This window comes from Psammomys obesus, unplaced genomic scaffold (genome assembly GCF_907164565.1).
Source record: "Psammomys obesus unplaced genomic scaffold, mPsaObe1.curated_primary_1811, whole genome shotgun sequence".
NCBI lineage: Eukaryota > Metazoa > Chordata > Mammalia > Rodentia > Muridae > Psammomys > Psammomys obesus.
The window spans coordinates 6,047,006-6,067,438 of NW_026596091.1; the positions used below are offsets into that span (position 1 = coordinate 6,047,006).

The following is a 20,433-nucleotide window of genomic DNA, read 5'->3' on the forward strand; positions in this document are numbered from 1 at the left end:
AAGAAGAAGAAGAAGAAGAAGAAGAAGAAGAAGAAGAAGAAGAAGAAGAAGAAGAAGGAGAAAGTGACATAAATTGAGGGACAGACAAAGTGTGAATCAGAGAATCATTTGACAGAATGAGTCAGAGATAGGACACAGCCAACTCTCTCATGAGAACAGGACAGGAAAAAGAGGCTACTTAAGAGCAGTGCAGGGAGGTGTGTGTGTGTGTGTGTGTGTGTGTCTGTGTGTCTGTGTGTCTGTGTGTCTGTGTATCTGTGTTTTACACAGGTGAAAAGTGAGCTAGAAAGTGAGAAGGAGCAAGAAGATTAGACCAAATTTGAGGCCAGGCAGTTATTCAGTCAGAAGGCAAGCGAAGCCTGTTTGAATCAGTCATCTTGGAGAGGAGTTTGGGCCAGAACAACTGAGTTGAACCAACCAGCCAGAGCTCAGAAAGAGCTAGAAATCTTGGGAATGGCTCTCATCTCATCCCCTCATCTGAGGAAATAAAAACATCTACAATGTAGAGTTCACATTGTTATTATTTGCATATCAAATTCCATCGACAAGGATGGCATTTATTAAGCATATACCTGCTCTACTTGCATTATGGGTTTCCACACTATGATGAAAGCTCATAATGCCATGTTATGATGTATAGAGTTGGTGCCCAAAGTCTCCATCCAGATGACTGGAGAGTCTGGCTCTGAACCAACATTTATGTGAGCTTATCCATTAGCAGAAAGTATGATTAATTTGTCTTGGTCAAGTATTAACCAAGGCCTGTGACAGAACTGTGTTGGATGCTGATTGAATTGGTCAATATTCATAATGAGAAGTTTGCAGTATTCAAGCTTATGAGAGGTTAGTTAGTATCAAAAGAAAACCAGAATGGAAAAAAGGCGATATTTAAAAATCTGTAGAATATGTTGGGAAACAATGAATGGTTTCCTATTTAATCCTTAGACCAGAAAAATAGAAATAATCTTGGCCCCTGGCTTTCTACTAATTAGACTGCTATTGACATTCAGTCAATAGCAGCATGTTACTCAAATCCCTTATGTAACTGACATGACATAAATTTATTATTCAGTGACACAGCTGTCATCTCTGTTCAGTCTTGGCTATGGGTCTTGATTTTTTTTTTTCTTTTGCTGGAGCTCAGTTGTCCCAAGTGATGACAAAGGGATAGATCTGTCTAGTCCATTTATATTGCTGGGAGCAGCAAAGGCATAGAAACTCTGCCAAGTGTCTACAACATTTGGAACTTGGTAACATTTATCTTCCCTGATAACTCTGTTTTCATCTTTTTCCCTCCTTGCTATGTTCATAACATTCTTTAACTATTCTCCATATAGTCAAAATATCCATGCTTTAGCTCATCTTCCCACTAATTTTTTTAATTATTTACAGTTGAGTATAAACAAATAATTGAATTAAAAATTTTATCTTTGCAATAGTCATTTTTATTTTAACCAAGGATGACTTTACCGAAAGGATAAATGTTTAAATTACAGAATCACAGGTATTGGGGAGGGCTCTGTTTGTTAAGATGTCTCTCTGACTTTTCTTTGCTTTCTCTTCTCAGCAAGTCACATATGTGCTTTGCTGTTTCTGTGCAGGCACTGTCTGGAGACTACAAGGGAATGGTGCACAGGCTCCCCTACTCATTGGTCTACCTGTTCCTGCCAATTCTGCCATAGAAACCAATATCCTTCAACATGGTAGACATTGAGTCCAAATTACAGCTTTCTAAGAAAAGCATTTTCCAAACTAGACTTCCTTCTCTGTGCCACTTGCATGTTGCTGCTAGCATTACAGCATCTCCTCAGAGGTCTGGGGCTCAGCTCCATCCTACCTGCCTAGTCCTTATTATTCACTTTCTTCCTTTATCCCATGAGCCTTAGGGGCAGTTGCTGATTCCCTTCCTACAGTTATAGTTCATGTGAACTCTGTGTTTATTTTGTGAAACTGAAGCTGTTAAACTTCCCAGATTAACCTCATTGTTAACTACCATCTTTCCACTTATTGAATAGAATACCAATGATGTAGGAAGCTATGGAAAGAAATACTCAAGGGAAAGATTTATTTTTCTATTTCTCACCTTTAAATCAGAAATCACATAAGCAGCATCTACCTTACCCATTCTTCTTGCTACTCTAATAGAGCACTGGCACAGTCTAAAGGTGGTTTCCAGATTCTATTATTGTTTGTCTGTTTGCCTGGCTGAGTTTTGGAGACAGAGTCTCATTCCATAGCCCAGCCTGACCTCAAACTCACCGCATCCCTCTAACCTTACTCTTTTCCCAAGCCCTGGGATTCCAGGCAGGGGCCACCAGGACTAGTCATTCCTAAACTGGAATTCTGAAACATCCTGATCTGAAGTCTAATGTCTACCCCACAGAAGTATCCTCTCTTCTGTTGAAATTTCTTCTCCTAAAAATATACTACAGTTAAAAAGCAGAAAAGTGGTATAGTATATCATCTGAACCCTAGAAGAGGGTTCAGACTAAGGTATTACAAAGCTGTGGCAAGGTAACGGTAATTAACTCGGGGTGCTCTATGAATATTCCGATCCCCAGCATATTACCTTTTCTACTGACAATCATATATCATGTGACTTATAATCCTCTTTTCTAGAAGAAGGGTGTAAGTCCTCACCCCACTTATACCAATCTTGGCCCTAACACTTGTTTTGGCTCATGGACAATGAGTTGAAGTGACACATGGCACACATTAGGTGGCTTGCCATGACTTTCTTCATTGTCATGAAAATGCATGCCTGAGGTACAGTTGTTTCTTCAGTCAGACATTGTAATAAAAATGACGTTTGAAGCAAGCCTCACCTGCTCACAGTAATATGTGAGCTAGAAATAATCATAGAGAGAGACCACTGAGATTAGAAGCTTATTAGTTACTGTAGCAGAACCTAGTAGAACCTGACTGACACAACTTTTAACCCAGAGAAGATAATCCTATGAGTTACAGCCTAAAAAGGATGGATTCCCTCCTTTCCATGGAGAAGTCATGAAATGAAGGAGAAAGAGGGATGAGACACATGGGATGAGGAGGAACAATGAAGGAGGAAGAAAGGCTCTGAGGGTTGGCATAGAAGAAGGGTACGGCTGTGAAAGATAAAGAAAAAGCACGCCCAACCAAGAGAGAGCATGAAAGAGAGAAGGGATCATAAACGGTTCTTACGAAAAGCTGTAGAGTATTTTGAACGTAGTTCACACAGGCTCTGGGCAATGGCTGCCTTCTGTCACAGATCCGGGTGGGGGGGTTGTACATAGGACAATGCTCTGTACTAAACTGTCACCTTTACCGAAACTTCATAAGATTTTAGTACAACAAAAGGTCAAATTTTGTAAAATAAATAAATAGCTACCAAGGAGGGACGGGTATGGGGTTTTCTTTTAAATCCTTTGAGAATGTAGATAAACCGTGCAACCCCCTTGTAATTATTCTGGAGGTTGGATTATGCTTTGTCTACTATCCAGACACAGAAATAATTGTGCCTTATAACCATCATTTACAAAGGCCAATGAGCCCAGAAGCCTAATATCATGTGCATGAGACGTAAGATATCTCATAAAGAAGATGACTCCTAAAGCTTTTGATGAAGGGAAAATATTCTATAAGGCATCGGGGGAGAGATAGAGAGGAAGGGAGAGAGACAGACAGACAGACAGACAATATTTAGAGAACTTCTATGTTTGTGTTGCAAGAGTTTATATCCCTGAAAGCTGAGGGAAGAAGGTAAGAAATTAAAAAAAAAAAAAGTAATTTTCTATGACACACTAAGAAGTTGAGCTTTATTTCAAAGTCCCAGGAAAGACATTGAAAGATGTTGAGCAAGAAAGCAAAGCTTTCTCACAGGCATCATTTAGTACTTGATGTGAGAGGTATGTGGTCAAAGAGACCAGGGATGGGGATTGAAATCCTGCCCACAATGTTTGCTCTGAGAATTCAGAAGGAAAGAGGGAGCCTCCTAACAGTGCAAAGGTGCTGCATGCATCAGTGGGTGGCATCCTGCGAATGATCTGTGACAGGGACATAGTAGGAAAGAGAACCAAAAGGACTTATTGGTGGCGCTGATCAGTACAGAGGGTGATGGTCTAAAAATCAGGCACCCTGTGGTGCTGATATCATTACTCCTGAGTGGGAAACAAAACTGATGGGTTATGTGTAGGGTTCAGGGTGAGGAAGGTAGGATGCAAAGAGCCAGGTTTATCCCTAGATATAAAGACATTTCTAAGATGCAGTTCTAGGTTACTGGTCATTCCAACGAGCATTATCTGCAACATTCATATAGTTAACACCTCCTCTGTGGGGCCACTCCCACACATGTCCATAAAAAGCTCAAAATGGCATCTCCTACCTAATCAGAGGCCACACATCACAGAGCCTGGCCAGAGCACCCATCTATGAGGCACAAAGTTTCTGTTGAGCCCTGAGCATCTTCCATATGCTTAGACCATTACTCTTCTTAAGGACACATGCACAGAGTGGTGACAAATATCTACTCCATGCAACAGGTAAACACTGTCTCCCTTCTTCAACTTTAGATCAACCTTGTCATGTTTTATTGTACTTTAATTTATCAAATGTCTTTACTTCTAGGTATTTACATTGGCTTTTACTAGCTTCTTTTTTCTTTTTTTTAATTTATTGATTTTATTAATTACAGCTTATTCACTTTGTATCCCAGCTGTAGCTTCCTCCCCATCTCCTCCCGATTCCACCCTCCCTCCTTCTCCTATGTCCCTCCTCCAGTCCAATGATAGGGGAGATCCTCCTCCCCTTCTATCTGACCATAGCCTATCAGGTCTCATCAGGTCTGGCTTCTTTGCCTTCCTCTGTGGACTGGCAAGGCTGCTCCCCCCTCAGGGAGAGGTGATCCAAGAGCTAGTCCATGAGTTCATGTCAGAGATAGTCCCTGGTTCTATTATTAGGGAATCCTCTTGGATACTGAGCTGCCTTGGGATACTTCTGTGCAGGGGTTCTAAGTTATCTCCATGCATGGTCTTTGTTTGGAGTATCAGTCTCAGAAAAGACCCCTGTGCCCAAATTTTTTGGTTTTGTTGCTCTCTTTGTGGAGCTCCTGTCCCCTCCAGGTTTTTCTATCTCCCTCTTCTTTCATAAGATTCCCTGCACTCTGCCCAAAGTGTGGCTATGCATCTCAGCATCTGCTTTAATACCCTGCTGGTTTTATTAGCTTCTTTATGATCAAGTTCACTCATGCTAAATTTTATATAAAGAATATATATCATATGAAAACATACCTACAAACATATAGTGGCATACATGTCTGTACTAAAATACCCGTGATGTATGCAAGTGACATTGAAAGTATTTCTTAAATGGTTGTGCTGATAAAGAGAGGACATTTAAAGATGAATAAATGGCCTGGTAAGGTAACCTACAGCTCTAATTTCAGTACTCCAGAAACAGGATCAGGCCTATCTCTGCAAGTTCAATGCCATCTTGGTCTACATAGTGAGTTCTAGGTCAGCCAGAGCTATATAGTAAAAGTCTCCCTCTCTTCTCACCTCTCTTCTACCCTCCTCCTCCTCTCTCTCATTCCCTTACGCCTGCTCCCCTCCCCCTTTCTCTCCTCTTTCACACCTGCTGTCTTTCTCACACACAAAAACAAACAAACAAAAAAGAATAAACATGTCATTTCCAAATGTGTTGTAGAAGATGGCTTCTCACCGTATGGGAGCCCATATATCATGCTTCGCAGGGACCCTATAGAGCAAATAAGCTACTTTGGCCATGATATTGATAACTGTAGATGCACAGTTAAGAAAGAGGGACACAGGAGACTTCTGTGGTGACCCCTAACCCCCGCCCCCAAATAGTGACAGCCTAAACAGGAAGCCATCAGAGAGAAGCTTAAGAGCTGTGTTAGGATGCTGAAGTGCACTCTCCACAATAGATGGCTTCCATCAGGGTGTGGGAGGTGAAGGACTTAGCTCTATTAAAGGGGCAGGTCACTGAGAGATTAAGAATGCTCCGCTAAGCACATAAAGAACACAAATTGGACTTTTGGGGACTGGGATGGGAGAGGTCACAAAAGCTTGAGGGAGGGCAGGAAAGAACTGTAAAGCAAATGTAATAGGGGTGTATGATGCCAAATCCCCAAAGAATAAATAAAAATATTATGTTAGAAAAAATACACTCATAAAACACAAAAGATGGTTTGTCAAGTAATAAGATAATTCAGTTATCTTCAAAACCCACAGACACCCAAAGCTTTGCTTTCCTCATATGCTTAGGTCCTATCTTTGATCCTTAAACTTAAGTTTTATGCCATTAAGCCCTGTTTGATGAAAGGAACCAGATGATTCTCAGAAGCACAGGCTTCAGGCTACACAGCTTGTTTCACTGTTGTCTCAGCTAAAAACTTTTGAGAACACAGCTATGTCTCCTGTGCCTCTGCAGAGCAACCTCAGCAGCCTGCATACCGAGGATCCTAATGCCAGCAAGGAATTGCCAGAAAACACAGGTGTCCTGGGGCTGCTCTGTGTCACTGGGGCACCAAAGGAACATTAATCCTGCTGAAATCAATCTTGTTTCTCATTGCCTAAAGGATTCTCCAAAGACTTCAGATCGATGAAAATAACAGAAAAACTCCAAACGCCCTGAAAGGAAAATTACAGCAGAAAGTATATGCTCTAGCAATCAACATCTTCAGATATCTGTGCTGTGAAGATTTAAGAGACAAATGGGAATGTGGTACTAATACATATGAATACACCTGCAGCACTGAGGCCAAACCTAGATAGAAGTGATGCTATTCAGGTTCAAGTCAGAAAGTCTCCTGAAGATCCTCACCACAGCCCTGGCCTATAATGCCACTGCTGCCACCATGAAGCTTGTCCTCTATCCCTAAACCTTGGGATTTTATGGACTGGAAAATTTATATGGCTATCCAAGGCAGGACAGTGGCACTCCAAAAATGTCTGCATCCTAATATCTAGAATTTATCAATAAATAAATCTGTACCGCAAAGAGGAATTGTGTTGCAGATAGACTTGAGGCTGCTCATTGCCTGACTTGACGATTGAGAATGCAGTGGTTTAAATGGGGTTTGATAACCAATGTCATGATATTAAAAAGTGTCAGAATCTTTTAGAGGAAGTCTTGAGAAGTGGGGGTGAAATGGGTCCCATGAGAGTAGGTTGTTACAAATGAACAAACCTCTTCTCTCTCCTTTAACTAACATTTTTCTCTACTGTCATGTGTCTAGATATTACTCTCTTAGCCAAGATACCCTCAGCCAGAAGCCAACATCAGGGCCATGGTTTTGGATTTCTAAAAACATGAGCTAAATGTATGTGTATCTTTGCTTCACACAGTTCCCAGTATCAGTTAATCCTGTTACTGCAACATAAAGCAGACTAAGACTGGAATATCTTTTCTGAAGTTTCTAGGTGGGCCCAATGAAACCACAAGGATACCTAAAAACTGAAAAGGAAGACAAATATCAGAGAAGATGATGGGATAACAGAATCAAGATCAAAATGATGTAATGCTTTCAAGAGAGAAGAGGGGCCTTAAATTAGGAATGCAGCAGCTCTACAGGTTAGAAAAGGCTGAAATACATCTGCTCTGGAGTCTCCATAAAGGGATGTAATCTTGACACACCGTGATTCTATCCCAGTGACACTCATATGCACTAGGTGTGGTTATAACCCACATTTTCTTTCTTTTTTATTCTTTGTTTTTTTTCAAGACAGGGTTTCTCTGTGTAGCGTTGGCTATCCTAGGCTTGCTTTGTAGAGCAGGCTGTCCTTGAACTCACAGTCTGCCTCTGTCTCCCTGAGTGCTGGGATTACTGGTGTGCGCCACCGCACCCTGCTCATTATCTACCTTTTCAAGGCAGGAGAAAATGGAAGTGAAGAAATCCCGAAGCTCTATTCACCACTGATTCCAGTGCTTGGATTCCAAGGCCAGGCTCTCTGGCCCAGAGCTGCCCTCTTGTTCCTTCACAGAGCTTTCCTGTGGTGGATGTAACAAATTACTCCTGAGCTAATGGCCTGAAACAAGAACACGTGTCCCTGGAGGCTTTGAAGGTGACAGTTTAACATGGATATCAGCAACTTGTGCGGCTGGAGACTTCTCCCTGGGGACATTCATCTTATGCACCAAAGGCAGTCAGCAGGACACCCAGCCTCTGCCCAGCTCCAGTTGGCACTCCCAAGCTGTGACATTTAAACATGTTTTCAGACATTGCAAAAAATCACACTTGGTTGACACTCACTTGGTTTATAATTTGTAGCCAATTTAAAGCTCAAAGAGGGTACATCCTAAAGAAATGCATCAAAGCTGATCATGGTAAAAATAAATAAAAATAGAGAAACATTCCTATCTCTACCTAGCATACTCTTTGAAATACAACTCAAAAACAGATCCATTTCTTGACTCACTGAATGTGCATTGTAAAAAGTAACACGACTCTCCCCTATTTCCTTTTTCATATCTAGTGCCCACAGAAAATCTTTATTACAGGTATTGACCTTAGAAAGCAATTGTCTCTAGGATATCTCTGCAATGCCATTTTAAGAATAAAGGGCATTGCGATACTTAAGCAGAGCACCATCCCCAGGAAGGAGGTGGAGAGGAATAAATTAATGCTTAAATGGACTTGTCTACTACAGTCATCAGACTCCTGTGGAATTCCATCTATTAAACCCGAAGCTTGTCTCGCAGGGAAGACAGACGGACAAGTGATGCTCAAGGTGGCAGGTGGGGGCCCAATTTTGTGCCACTCTTCCATCACCACCAGAGGAAAACTTAACAAGGTGAGAGAGCTTTGATCACCGCAAGGTGGGGGAGGGACATGACTAGGATCTGTCTAGTGGCTGGACTGGAGGCCAGAATTATGCTAACTGTCTTATAAGGCACGAGGCAGGCTCTCCACAGCAAAGTGCTAGCCCTAGACAGTGTGTGTGTGTGTCGGGGGGTGGGTGTTGTGAGCTCCCTGTTTGGACTAGAATTCTTTCTCCATAACTGCCTAGTTACTTAATAAGCTTGTTTAAATTTTTTCTCTTACACAGACAGGCAAGCTGGCACCCCAGCATTTCTTGAGTCAAGAACAAATGCATGACAGAGCTTTGGCCCATGCAATGTGGGTAAAGTGATATTAGACAGCATCTAAGCCTGGCTGTGAAGATATGAACTTGCTAAGAAACGATCCATTTCTCTTTTTCTTTTATCTGTACAGGATATAGGGAATGGCAAAAATAGTAAATATCTGAGTCTGAGTATCTGAATGGCTCCTAGAGCAGATGTGGAGTGCCTCCTTTTCTGAGAAGGACCCACATTATCCAGTGTTGTGAACAACTGGAATTCTACAATGTTAAATCGCTGGTGTGTGTCCAGGGAGGTGACTTTGTGCCTGATGGTCTTCATCTGTACGATGGTAATAGTGATGTCTGTGGCCATATGTGGCTGGTATGAAGATTTATACAAAACTTCTAGGATTATTTCTGGCATATTGAAAAAGGTTTTTGTTTTGTTTTGTTTGTTTTGTTTTGGTTTTCATTCATAGGTGCACTTTGGTGATACCATGTAAAATAACCAAGTGCCATTTTAGATCTATGATCATGGTTACCCAAAGCTTTGCTTAATTCTAAGATATGGATATAGCCATATTTATCTCCCTGTACAAAACTTAACTCCAGTGGATCAAAGACCTCAACATAAAGCTAGATACACTGAACCTGATAGCAAAGAAAGAAGAGCCTTGAACGCATTGGCACAGGAACATTTTCTGAACAGAGCACTTTTAGCACAGGCATGAAGATCAACAGTTAATGAATGAGACCTCATGAAACTGAAAAGCTTTTGCACAGCAAGGGACACCATCATTTGGACAAAGTAGCAACTACAGAATGAGAAAAAATGTTACCATCTACACATCTCATAGAGGACTAATATCCAAAATATATAAAGAACTCAAACACTGTCTATTAAGAAAGCAGACAACACAATTAAACTTGGCTACAGATCTAAACAGAGAATTCTCAATAGAGGAAACTCAAATGGTTGAGAAATACTTGAAGAAATGCTTGACGTCTTTAGCCATTGGTGAAATGCAAGTCAAAACTACTTTGAAATTCTATCTTACACGTGCCAGAATGGCTAATATCAATAGAACAAATGACAGTTCATGCTGGCAAGGATGTGGAGGAAGAAGAACAGCATTCATCCATTTCTGGTGGGACTGTAAATTCGTACAGCCATTATGGAAGTCAGTGTCACCAATCCTCAGGATAGTGCAAGTCAAACTACCTCGAGATCCAGATAAACCACTATTGGGCATACCCAAAGGATGCCCATACCATGCACTTCATCCTACCTCAGAGATACTTTCTCAATCATGCTCACTACTGTTCTATTCATAATAGCCAGGAACTGGAAACAATTTAGATGTTCCTCAACAGAAAAATTCATAAGAAAATGTGGCACATTTACACAATGGAGTAGATAATACCCATTTAGAAATGAAACTATGAAACTTGCAGCTAAATGGATAGCACGAGAAAGAAAAACCATCCTGAGAGAGGTATCCAATCCCAGAAAGATAGCTTTTATGTATAGTTGCTTACATGTGGATATTAGCTGTTCAGTCAATACATAGAACCACAGAGATCAGGAGTACAGTAAAAGACTTGGGAAATAGATCTTTCTCAAGATCTTCTGAAAGGGAAATAAAATAGATAGCAATGGATGGATAGAGGTGCTGGAATAGGAGGATCAAGTGGGAAGGAGAAGGAGAGAGAGGGACAAGGGAAAGAATACAGGGAGAGACAGCTAAAATTAAGGACTATCTGAAGAGTAGTATGGAAACCTAATACAGTAGAAGCTTTCTAAAATATGTACATATATAAAGGGAATCTAAGAGAAAATAGCCACATCATAGGGAGACAATGCCTCAAAGCTTCCATTACCAGAATCGAGCTAGATCTAATTGAGTTATTGGCCAAAAGGGGTCCCATAAGAACCTCTGGTGAACCCAGGCTGTTGCCGACTATTTACTCTCCACAAACCAAGAACAAGGCCCCATTTGCTGAAAACACACAACTCATAGAACATGGAGGAGGCCAGCTGGGGCCTACAGAGAGCCTTTTCTTCTACATTCCAGCTGTTCTGCACATTACTAAAAGAGAAATGTAAGCACAAACCCAGCCACAAAAACTTTAAGCAACAATGGTATCCTGTCTGAAAGCTATGCTAGTGCTACAAAGTTTGTGCAAGTAACCAACCAATATCTTATTTTACTTAAGACCAACTCCATGAGTGGAACCCATACCCTACACGGCTTAGGTGGCCAAGAACAGGGGAACTATACTACTGCTCTAAAAACAAATGTAGCATTAAAATGATTCCCAGTGACATTCTTCTGTATTCATAGATAAGTGCCTTGTTCGGAAATCATTAAGTAGCCTGCTTGTTGCTGATGATAAAATGAGTGTTGGGCTATAAAATATTCATTATTTGATCTATAATTATTGTGGTGGTATTATTTGTCCCACTATCACAATTAATAAGACACAGATACCTGTTAAATTTTATAATTGCCTTATTTACCCTGGGCTGGGCAGATATTTCTACCTGCGCTATCTCAATAACCTCACCATCCACCTCCCAACCCCCATCCAATGCCATCCACCTTAACCATTCTTATCTGGGCTACCTTCCACCAATAAATGCTTGCTTGTATTCTTCATCTGGGCCTTTTCATGCCATTACTGGAGTCCTTCCTCCATGGTCCCTTCTCCATGCTAACCCATTGTGGTGTCCTCCGTCCTCCTCTCTTCCTGTCCATCTGTCTTCTCCCATGATTCTCCTATTCCCAAAGCTGGGGAACCTTAGCCACACCTACCCATTATGCCCTGCCCAGGTTTTAGGCCTTTTAATCAACCAATCATGTATAATGTCTTAAGCATGTTTACACAACAAGGATAGGTGTACCCAGGCAGTAACCAGATCTTCAGGGCCAGTAACTGACATCAAAATATGAGTATCACACCAGCCCCTAACACATTCTCGTGCAGCAGACAGAAATTGTATAGAGCCCCACTGCCAGACATTATGCAGAGAATGAGAGAAATTGGGACACTCAGCCCTAAATAAAACATCTCCATCAAATTCCTGCACTCAGGGCTCAGGGAACCTCATGGAAAAGTAGGCAGAAAAAGCGTAAATTCCAGAAAAGAAGGAGGATACCTAGAAAACAAGGCCTTCGAAACACAATGGGAATGATGCACATATGAACTCAGAGACTGAGGCAGCATGCACAGGGCCTACACGGGTCTGCATCAGGTCCTTTGCATACATATTATGGCTTCCACTTTACTGTGTTTATGTATTCCTGAATGTGTGAACAAGCGCATCTCAGATTCTTGTGCCTTCTCTTGGGCTCCGTTCCTTCTGTTGGTTTTATCCAGTTCTGATGTGTTAGTTTTTGTTTTATTATTGTATTTTATGTTAGATAATATTATTATATTATGTTTATTATATTATTATCCCTTGTAAGTCTGCTTGTTTCCTAATGAGAGACAGAAAGGGAGTGGATCTAGAGAGAAGGGAGATAAGAAAGAACTGGGAAGAATAGACAGAGGGGAAATTATACTTAGGATATATTATATGAGAAAAGAAAGCTATTTTTCTTTTTGTTTTGTTTTGTGTTGTTTGAGACAGGGTTTCTTTGTGTAGCCTTGGCTGTCCTGGACTCACTTTATAGACCAGGCTGGCCTCGAACTCACAGAGATCCATCTGCTTCTGTCTCCCCAAGTGTAGGGATTACAGGAGTGCATCACTGCACCCAGATAAGAAAGCTATTTTCAATAAAAGATAAAAAGAAAAAAAATTACTGTAAAAAATTGCATATATAAAATATTACACAGTGAGATCAGCCAGACCCAAACTCTAGACATCTTCATAAATATCCACACAATTAAGATAGCCTAGCCATGTTGAAGCTGCAATGCTTCAGACTGGGTTTTACAGTCTTAATGATCAGTTACTTTTTCTGCACTTATCCACCACAAAAAGCAAACATAAAAAAGCAAAGTATTAGATACATGTATAAGTACAGGCCAGGTCGCTTGTTTTTTAATTGATTCTCAACTTCAATTCTCTTTTTGTGCAAAATAATTCAAAATGTAAAAACTCTGGATTCTGTCTATCTTTTTTCTTTTTCTTTATCTGTTCATTTACTAAACAAATACAGAATGCCTATTTGTATGGTAGGTATCCTACTAGATTGGATAAAATTTTGAGCAAAATCAGACATGGCCTATGTCCCTAGAGTGTGTGCAGTTTACATGAGGAGACATGACTTCATCATAAAATGCTGAAATAATTATTAAATTTCAAATATGAAGTGTTATATAAAAAATATGCTGTTGGTCAGGGGAGGATGGTTCAGACAAAGTGCTTGCAATTTCATATGAATTTCTGAATTTAGGTCCTAGTCCCCACACAAAAAGCCAGATGTATTGGCATACCAGTAAATCCATGGCTTGGGGGGAGGGAATGGAGACAGGAGGAACCCTGCAGCTTGTTGATAATCAAGCCTAACCAAATCAGCAATCTCCTCAGTGACTAGACTATGTTTCAGAAAGTAGAGGGGAAACTGAACAACTAAATACTACACCTGAGATTGACCTCCATTTGCATGCTCACACAAACACATACCACACAATTTTCTCTCTTCCCCTCCCTCTCTCCAAGATGTGTTTCTATGCATGGATAGAATAAACATATCTCATCTTTAGAATGACCAACAGAAAGGAAGGGGGTCAGGGTGGCTTCTCTAGGAAGAAACTCTGGAGCTGATTTCTGAAATTGGAAACAGTTCATGATCTCACTGTATGTAGACTCTAAAGAATGTTCATCTCATGAAGTTGAGAGTAAAATGGTGAGAGTAATGGGAAGAGAAAGGAGGAGTGGATGGTGGACAAGCACAAATTGTGCCTGCATATTCTGTTGTTCTTCATAGCAGGATGAATAAAGTTAGCAATGATCCACAGGATAACTCAAAACAGCTAAGAGCTAGCACTGAGGTATTCATCAATATGTCATATGAATTTACAGTGAGTATTATATCAATTGTCAACAACTGAATAAGCATCAGTGTCATGTGCTGACACAGAGAATGATGGAGAAGGGGCCTTGAACCTAGTCAGGATGTGTAGTCCACTAACCCCCGAGCATCTGTTCTTCACCCACACAGTCCATTATCTGTTTTATATACTCAATTATTTTTCCCACTGAACAAATCACAGTAAGCATTTTCTATAGGATCTGAAAGTGGTGGGACTTGTAGTTTGAGGGAAAGCAATGAACACGAACCACATCAACCGAGGAAAAGAAAAATATTACCAAGATACGGAAGATCACACTGTACGGGGAACTGATGGTAGAGGTTGGGTACCATGGAAAGTTTTCTGGGAAAAATGTCTTTGGTAGATCCTTAACGATGGGACTGTAAGGGAAAGGTTACTTCAGGTGGAAAGAAGAACAAGTGTAGGAGGGAACGGAAAAGTTCAAGGTGACTTGAGGTCAGAGCTCATCACGGCTAAAGCACAGGTGCAGAAGACAGATGCAGGAGCTATTGAAAGGGTGTTTGATTTTTAAGACAGTTTCCCATTTTGATCATGAGTCATTAAACACTCAGTTCCATTTTATCTGCCACACTCATGATGCACAGTTCCCATTGTTCTACTTTACTCCAGCACAAACACAGTGAGAGACTTCTGCAAAATCAACACGAGTCCTTGGTATGCATGTGGAAAGCTGGGCTATAGTGTCATGGATCCCAGGCCTCATTAAACAGCTATTTCTGATTAAATTAAGCCCATTAGTATCATTCTCAAAACATCTTTAGGGAGTTTTGTTTTCTAATTATACCAATAATTATTTGCAGCTTGGCAGCTGATATTTTTCACATCTTGCTTTTACACACCAAACCAAGGATGTTACCCACGTGGCACAACAATTTTCAAAGAGAAAGAAAATCTCATCACCCATAAGATTCCAGGACCTTGTTTAGTTTTGTGGGTCCCATTGGCATGTGATAAATGCCCTGTTTTGTCAGTTCTCCTGAACTCTGGCCCTTATGTTTTGTTCAGCTGCCTCCCTCTCCTTTTCTTCTTTAGTAGTCCTGTTCAAGTCTCATCTTTTACAGGCTGGTCTCCTTTTTTGAACAACAATGCTGGGCCCTCTCATACCCTATAACTCTATTCTCAGAAGTATTTACAGAAAACTACTTGTGGGTTCCCAAATACTCCATCCTGCCCAACGTCTGCTTCTTCCTATATCACCCTCTCATCTTGTTACGATATGTTGCTGCTTTACCTAGCTGACCAAGTCTATATCCATGTGAATAATCTTCTTAGTAGTCACCTTTGTCATTTACCAATATCTTTCCAAATCTGAGAATTGCCGTTCTTCTTTTAAGGTATACCTATTGGGGTAGTTACATTTATTTAAAACATACCATATACTCACAGCCAACAGTCAAGACTGGTTTATACTCAGATAATGCCCAGAAAGGTGCAGACAGTGAATTAGTGACTGCTGAACTAATATTTATTCACTGAATTGATTTGCAAATGTGTCAGAAGGCTTCTGAAATGTGTGAGACTGTGGAATACCGCCATCTTCATAATGCTGTCATACCTTAATTGTTACAGATCTTAAATACTTACCAAAATATTATTCTCATTTACGATCTCTAGTAATATGACTGGTTGGTTAGCTATATGCTTCTAGTTTGAGAGACTTGATGAATGCATTATTCCATAGAAATGATATCAGGATCAAAACAGATGAGAAGATGATGCTAGCACACATTCCATTCCATCTTGCTCTACTCCCTTAAAATAACCTAAAACTTCCATATACCATATACTTCACTAATTATTCCATCCATCCATCCATCCATCCATCCATCCATCCATCCATCCCCCCATCCACCTAGCCACTCTCTCCTTCTATCTACCCATCTATCTATCCACTCACCCACCTAGCCGTATATGTACCCAATTCTCCCCAAGCTTTGAGCTCTTCCTACACTGTGCCAGGCATGCTTTCAGTCAGCTAAGAAACAAAGGCAAAATGTAACAGCAAACCAGTCTCTACTTGTCAAGTATTAACCCAACAATTACTAGTCCAAAAAGACCTTCTAGGATTTAAACTAAAAGCAGAAACATGTTAGCTTTCATCTCTTTCCTGTGAAAACACCCATCGATCCTGACCCCTGGATTAATATTGGAAACCATCTGATTACTAATTTCCATGGAAGCTTTTTGGGCTGTGAGCTTCATGTTTTATAGGTTTAAGTAAAGAGGCTGGGTTGGTATCAGTCAGACCTGCGGGATGTCCGGCTTGTCTGTTTTGCAGGCTTTTCCATGGCTTCCTTGGTATTTCACCGATCTTTCCCACCAAGGCACTTTCAGTGCAGACCATCTCTACAGCATTTTTCTTCTCTCCTTTCATCCTGCAGTTTAATTGATTTTTCTGTTGCTAAAACATGTACTCACCTTGCATTTCCTGTACCTTCTTGAGAACTGCCATTTGGTTTACATTTTTTAAAAAAATCAAAATTGGCAACCCAGTTTTTTTAAAAAAAATCTGTCACCCCTTTCCATCCCTCATGTAAGTAATTTTTACTGAAGTTGTCACTACATCAGGCATAGGGAAGGGCAGGAATTCCAAAGTCTGTCTGAATGTAGGCTGGGCTGACCTGATTAATGTTCTCTTTGGGAGGCTGGTTTTTTGTGTTTTTTTTTTTTTTTTTTTTAATAAAAAACTCCAGTAGTTTATTACCTTTGGTGTGCTTTTCTCCATCGTCATCTACCCTGCCTCCCATCATTCCTTGACATCTTAGGGAGTTCAGAGTAAATGCTTGATCACCTTCACAGTTCTTTCCAGGCTGAGTTACTCAGCCAACTTTTTCTTTTGCCCACATGCCAAAAGTGACAAATTACTGTTGTGAGATTGACAGATGAGCTGGCAAGTGGGCTTCCAGGGAATGTAGCTCTTCCTGCAACAACTTGGTGAAATACTGCAGGAAAGAAGAACCTAGCAGTAAACTGTGATAAAAGCAAGCAAAGAAACTAAACCTTTATTCAGTAAGGAAGGGATGATCCACTTTCCCTGTCTGGACTCTAAGCACTGGGAATTAATAGAACCACGAGACAGAAAGAGCCTGGGTTTCTGAACCATCCTGGAGAAGATCATTCACCAAACACACATATGAAAGAACACTGAGCCACTTTAAGCCACCTGAGATGATGGTTTTGTGTTATAGTCCCCACTGACTGACATAAAAGGGACATGGACAAAAGACTCAAGAGGAATGGGCCCTACATTGCTCCTCCCACAGGGAAAAAGCTCTGTCATGCTGTGCTTCCATAGTAAGATGCAGGCTTTACCACAGAACACTCACTGGTGGATCCTTTGCTGGCTGAAGGGGGCCGTATAGCAGTCATTCTCCTCCAGGTCTGGCAGTGTCTCCTTGTCCAGCCTCATTGGCTTCTTAGGTAACCATCTCCGAAACCTGCTTATTTGTTTATCGATCCTGTGGTACATGGAAGGCAAGACCAGAAGGTAGAGCAAGTCAGCATCACCCTGAAACACAGGAGGGAAGTCTCCCCGGAGCCATAAAGACGACTCCACTTCCTCCATCATTCTCAACACTCAGAAGAGCCTGCTTTTTTTTTTTTTCAGATGGAGAGAAGAAAGCTGGGAACCTGATATTCTTTCAGGTTCACCAAGCAGCCTCAATATCACCATTTTTGAACAGATTTGAATTACATATTCACATGCATCAACAATGAGCAAATGGTCCAAGGTTGGAAGGCTCTGGAAAGAAGTAGAAAGCCCTTTAAGCAAAGGGGCAGAAACATAAAATGTTGCATTTTCTGGAGGCTCCCAACCCACTTTGTCTGGAAAACGTGAGGTCAGAGAAGAGTCTTAGCTTGGTTAACTTGTGGCTAGGGCAACAGTACAGCATGACTGTGTATAGAGAACCTGCTGTCATGGTTTTGGGCTCGCCGCCTGTCACACTTTCCTTGACTAGGCAGCAGACAGATAGATAGCTGGTTCCGTAGCTGTCACCATGCTTTTCAAATTGCTTCCATGGTCCTCCTGGCCCTGGGGTATCAGGACACATGGGTGTCAGTCTGGCCTCTGTGCACAACAATGTCATGTGAAGGAAACAGACTAGTGCTCTTTTGTGGTTTCTAAAAGACACCTCCCAAAGTGGTACTACCCTCAGTCCTTCTGATGGCTGAACACGGGTAGCTTTTGACTGTCCAGTTTATAGAAATAGCTCGGCCCTGCTCATAGCAAACAACCTGAAGAACAAATGCACACCGTATGCTACCTCAAGTACCTACACTGCAGCACGCTCTCTCTGGGTGAGCAAGTACATATACCAAATAGCATTTGTGTGAGGCAGGATGCACTGATGCCATTTATACTTTACATACGCTAAAGGGACCCCAAAGGGTGGTTATTTAGCCCAAGTTGGCCAAAATAGACTCTTGATTTTAGGGAACTACTGCATTTGCTAATAAAGGGGGATTACATGTGAGGGTTACAGAAGAAACACATTTCCCTAATGAAGAAACTTATCTTAATGCATTCTACAACTGTTAACTAACAACACAAAGTTCAGGCAGGATTTATTTTTTCCAATTAAAATGCTTGTATAATAATTCATAATTTTTAAGGAATGTGCTGGTTAATGTTGTAGATAACTTCACTTGGGCCAATGGATGTCTAGATAGCTGGTAAAACCTTACTTTATGTTTGTTTTTGAGCATTTTTCATAAGAGGCCCATGGTAGAGTGAGTCAGGATGTTGGCTATGCCTAGCACACATCATTAAAAATGTGAGCTCCTGGCTAGAAGCAGAAGGTAAAGGATGGATCACTTTTCTTTCTTTGAGTTGGTATTCATCTTCTGCCTCCAGCACCGGTGATTCCATAGCCTTTATACTTGGATTAGGACCATGGCATCTCCTAGGTTACTGGTTGTACACTGCAGACCACAGGACAGTTTAGCTTCCATAGTCTTGTGAAGGAAGCTTTGTTGTAAGGTACTATCTGACCCTAAAGGCCAGAGATCTGGCAGTGCTGATATCTGAGAACAAGAGACATATGCCAGCTCAAGCAGAGAGCAAATTTGTTATTTTCCCTCTTTTGATTTTTATTAAAGTTAGGACCTCAATCAACTGGATGATGTCCAACCACTTCAGTGGTGTCCAACTTATTTTGAAAAATTTAAAAAAAAACATTATTTTAAGAAATTGTATACATATAGGTGTTTTGCTGCCCATATTTCTGTGAACCACATGCATGCAGTGTCTGTAGGTTGGATCTCCTGTATCTAGAGTTGCAGATGGTGATGAGTTGCTGTGTGGACATTGGGAATTGAACCCAGGTCTTCTTGAAGATCAGCCAGTGCTCTTAACCACTGAATCATCTCTCTAGCCACAGTGGCCAACTTCATTCTCAGCCTACTTTTTCAAATGCTCATCTGGAGATACCCACATAGACCCTTTGCCAAATAATACTTTTTCCAGGTATCTGTAGATCCTTTATCCCAGTGAAAGGAGCACAGAAAAATAATGCTAAAGCTTTTGTTACTATTTCCTCTATTTGCAGTACAATCTTGCTATATCTTTCCAGCTCTGTCCAGTGATAGCTGCCCTTTTGCAGAGTTCCCAGATGAATACTTAAGCTGCCCTAGAGCTCTCCTCTTAAAGAACCCTTTGCATTCCATTTTCTTCCTATACAGAGAAGTTAGAATTCTGCAGAAGTTCATGAAAGAAGACAAGACTGAAAGATCCCAGGAGAGGAAAAACACCATATTTGTCATCTTTTTTCCCACTTCACTGTTTACTTAAAGATATCTAAAAACTTGAGTATATACAATAATAATCTTTAAAATGCAGTGAGAGGATATGGCTTAGAAACAGCATGTCACAGTGATTGAGAACACGAACTTCATTGTTTGAGAGTCAATTCCTGGCTTTGTAAATGTAAACAGTACCATTGTATACTAAATGTGCTTTGCTTCAAGCATCTTTAAAATGGGCATTATCATGACACTCAGTTCATAGTGTTATAGATGAACTAAATTGTGTATATTATGTACACTATTCTTCAGAGCAGTGTCTGGTACACAGGAAGTGCTGGCTATTATTACCATGTCTTCATCCTTTCTAATAACACGCAAGAATTTAAGTAAGAGTTGAGATTTCTGAGAAGGAAGGCTAAAAGCTGCCTCTTTTATTACCCCATTAGGGAGAAGAACCAATCCAGGAAGGAACAGACAGAACAAGAAAGAGAAAGAGAGAGAGAGAGAAAAGAGAAAGAAAGAAAGAAAGAAAGAAAGAAAGAAAGAAAGAAAGAAAGAAAGAAAG

At 40.8% G+C, this 20,433-nt stretch overlaps 1 protein-coding gene across 1 annotated transcript in view; it reads right to left on the reverse strand.

The window, feature by feature from the left end:
* Positions 1-20,433, reverse strand: part of Ano4 (anoctamin 4) — a 179,519-nt gene that overhangs the window by 94,655 nt on the left and 64,431 nt on the right. Inside the window, exon 7 of the mRNA XM_055627792.1 lies at positions 17,450-17,581. Coding sequence (XP_055483767.1) covers positions 17,450-17,581 — 132 coding nt within the window. The remainder of the gene's footprint in view (positions 1-17,449; positions 17,582-20,433) is intronic.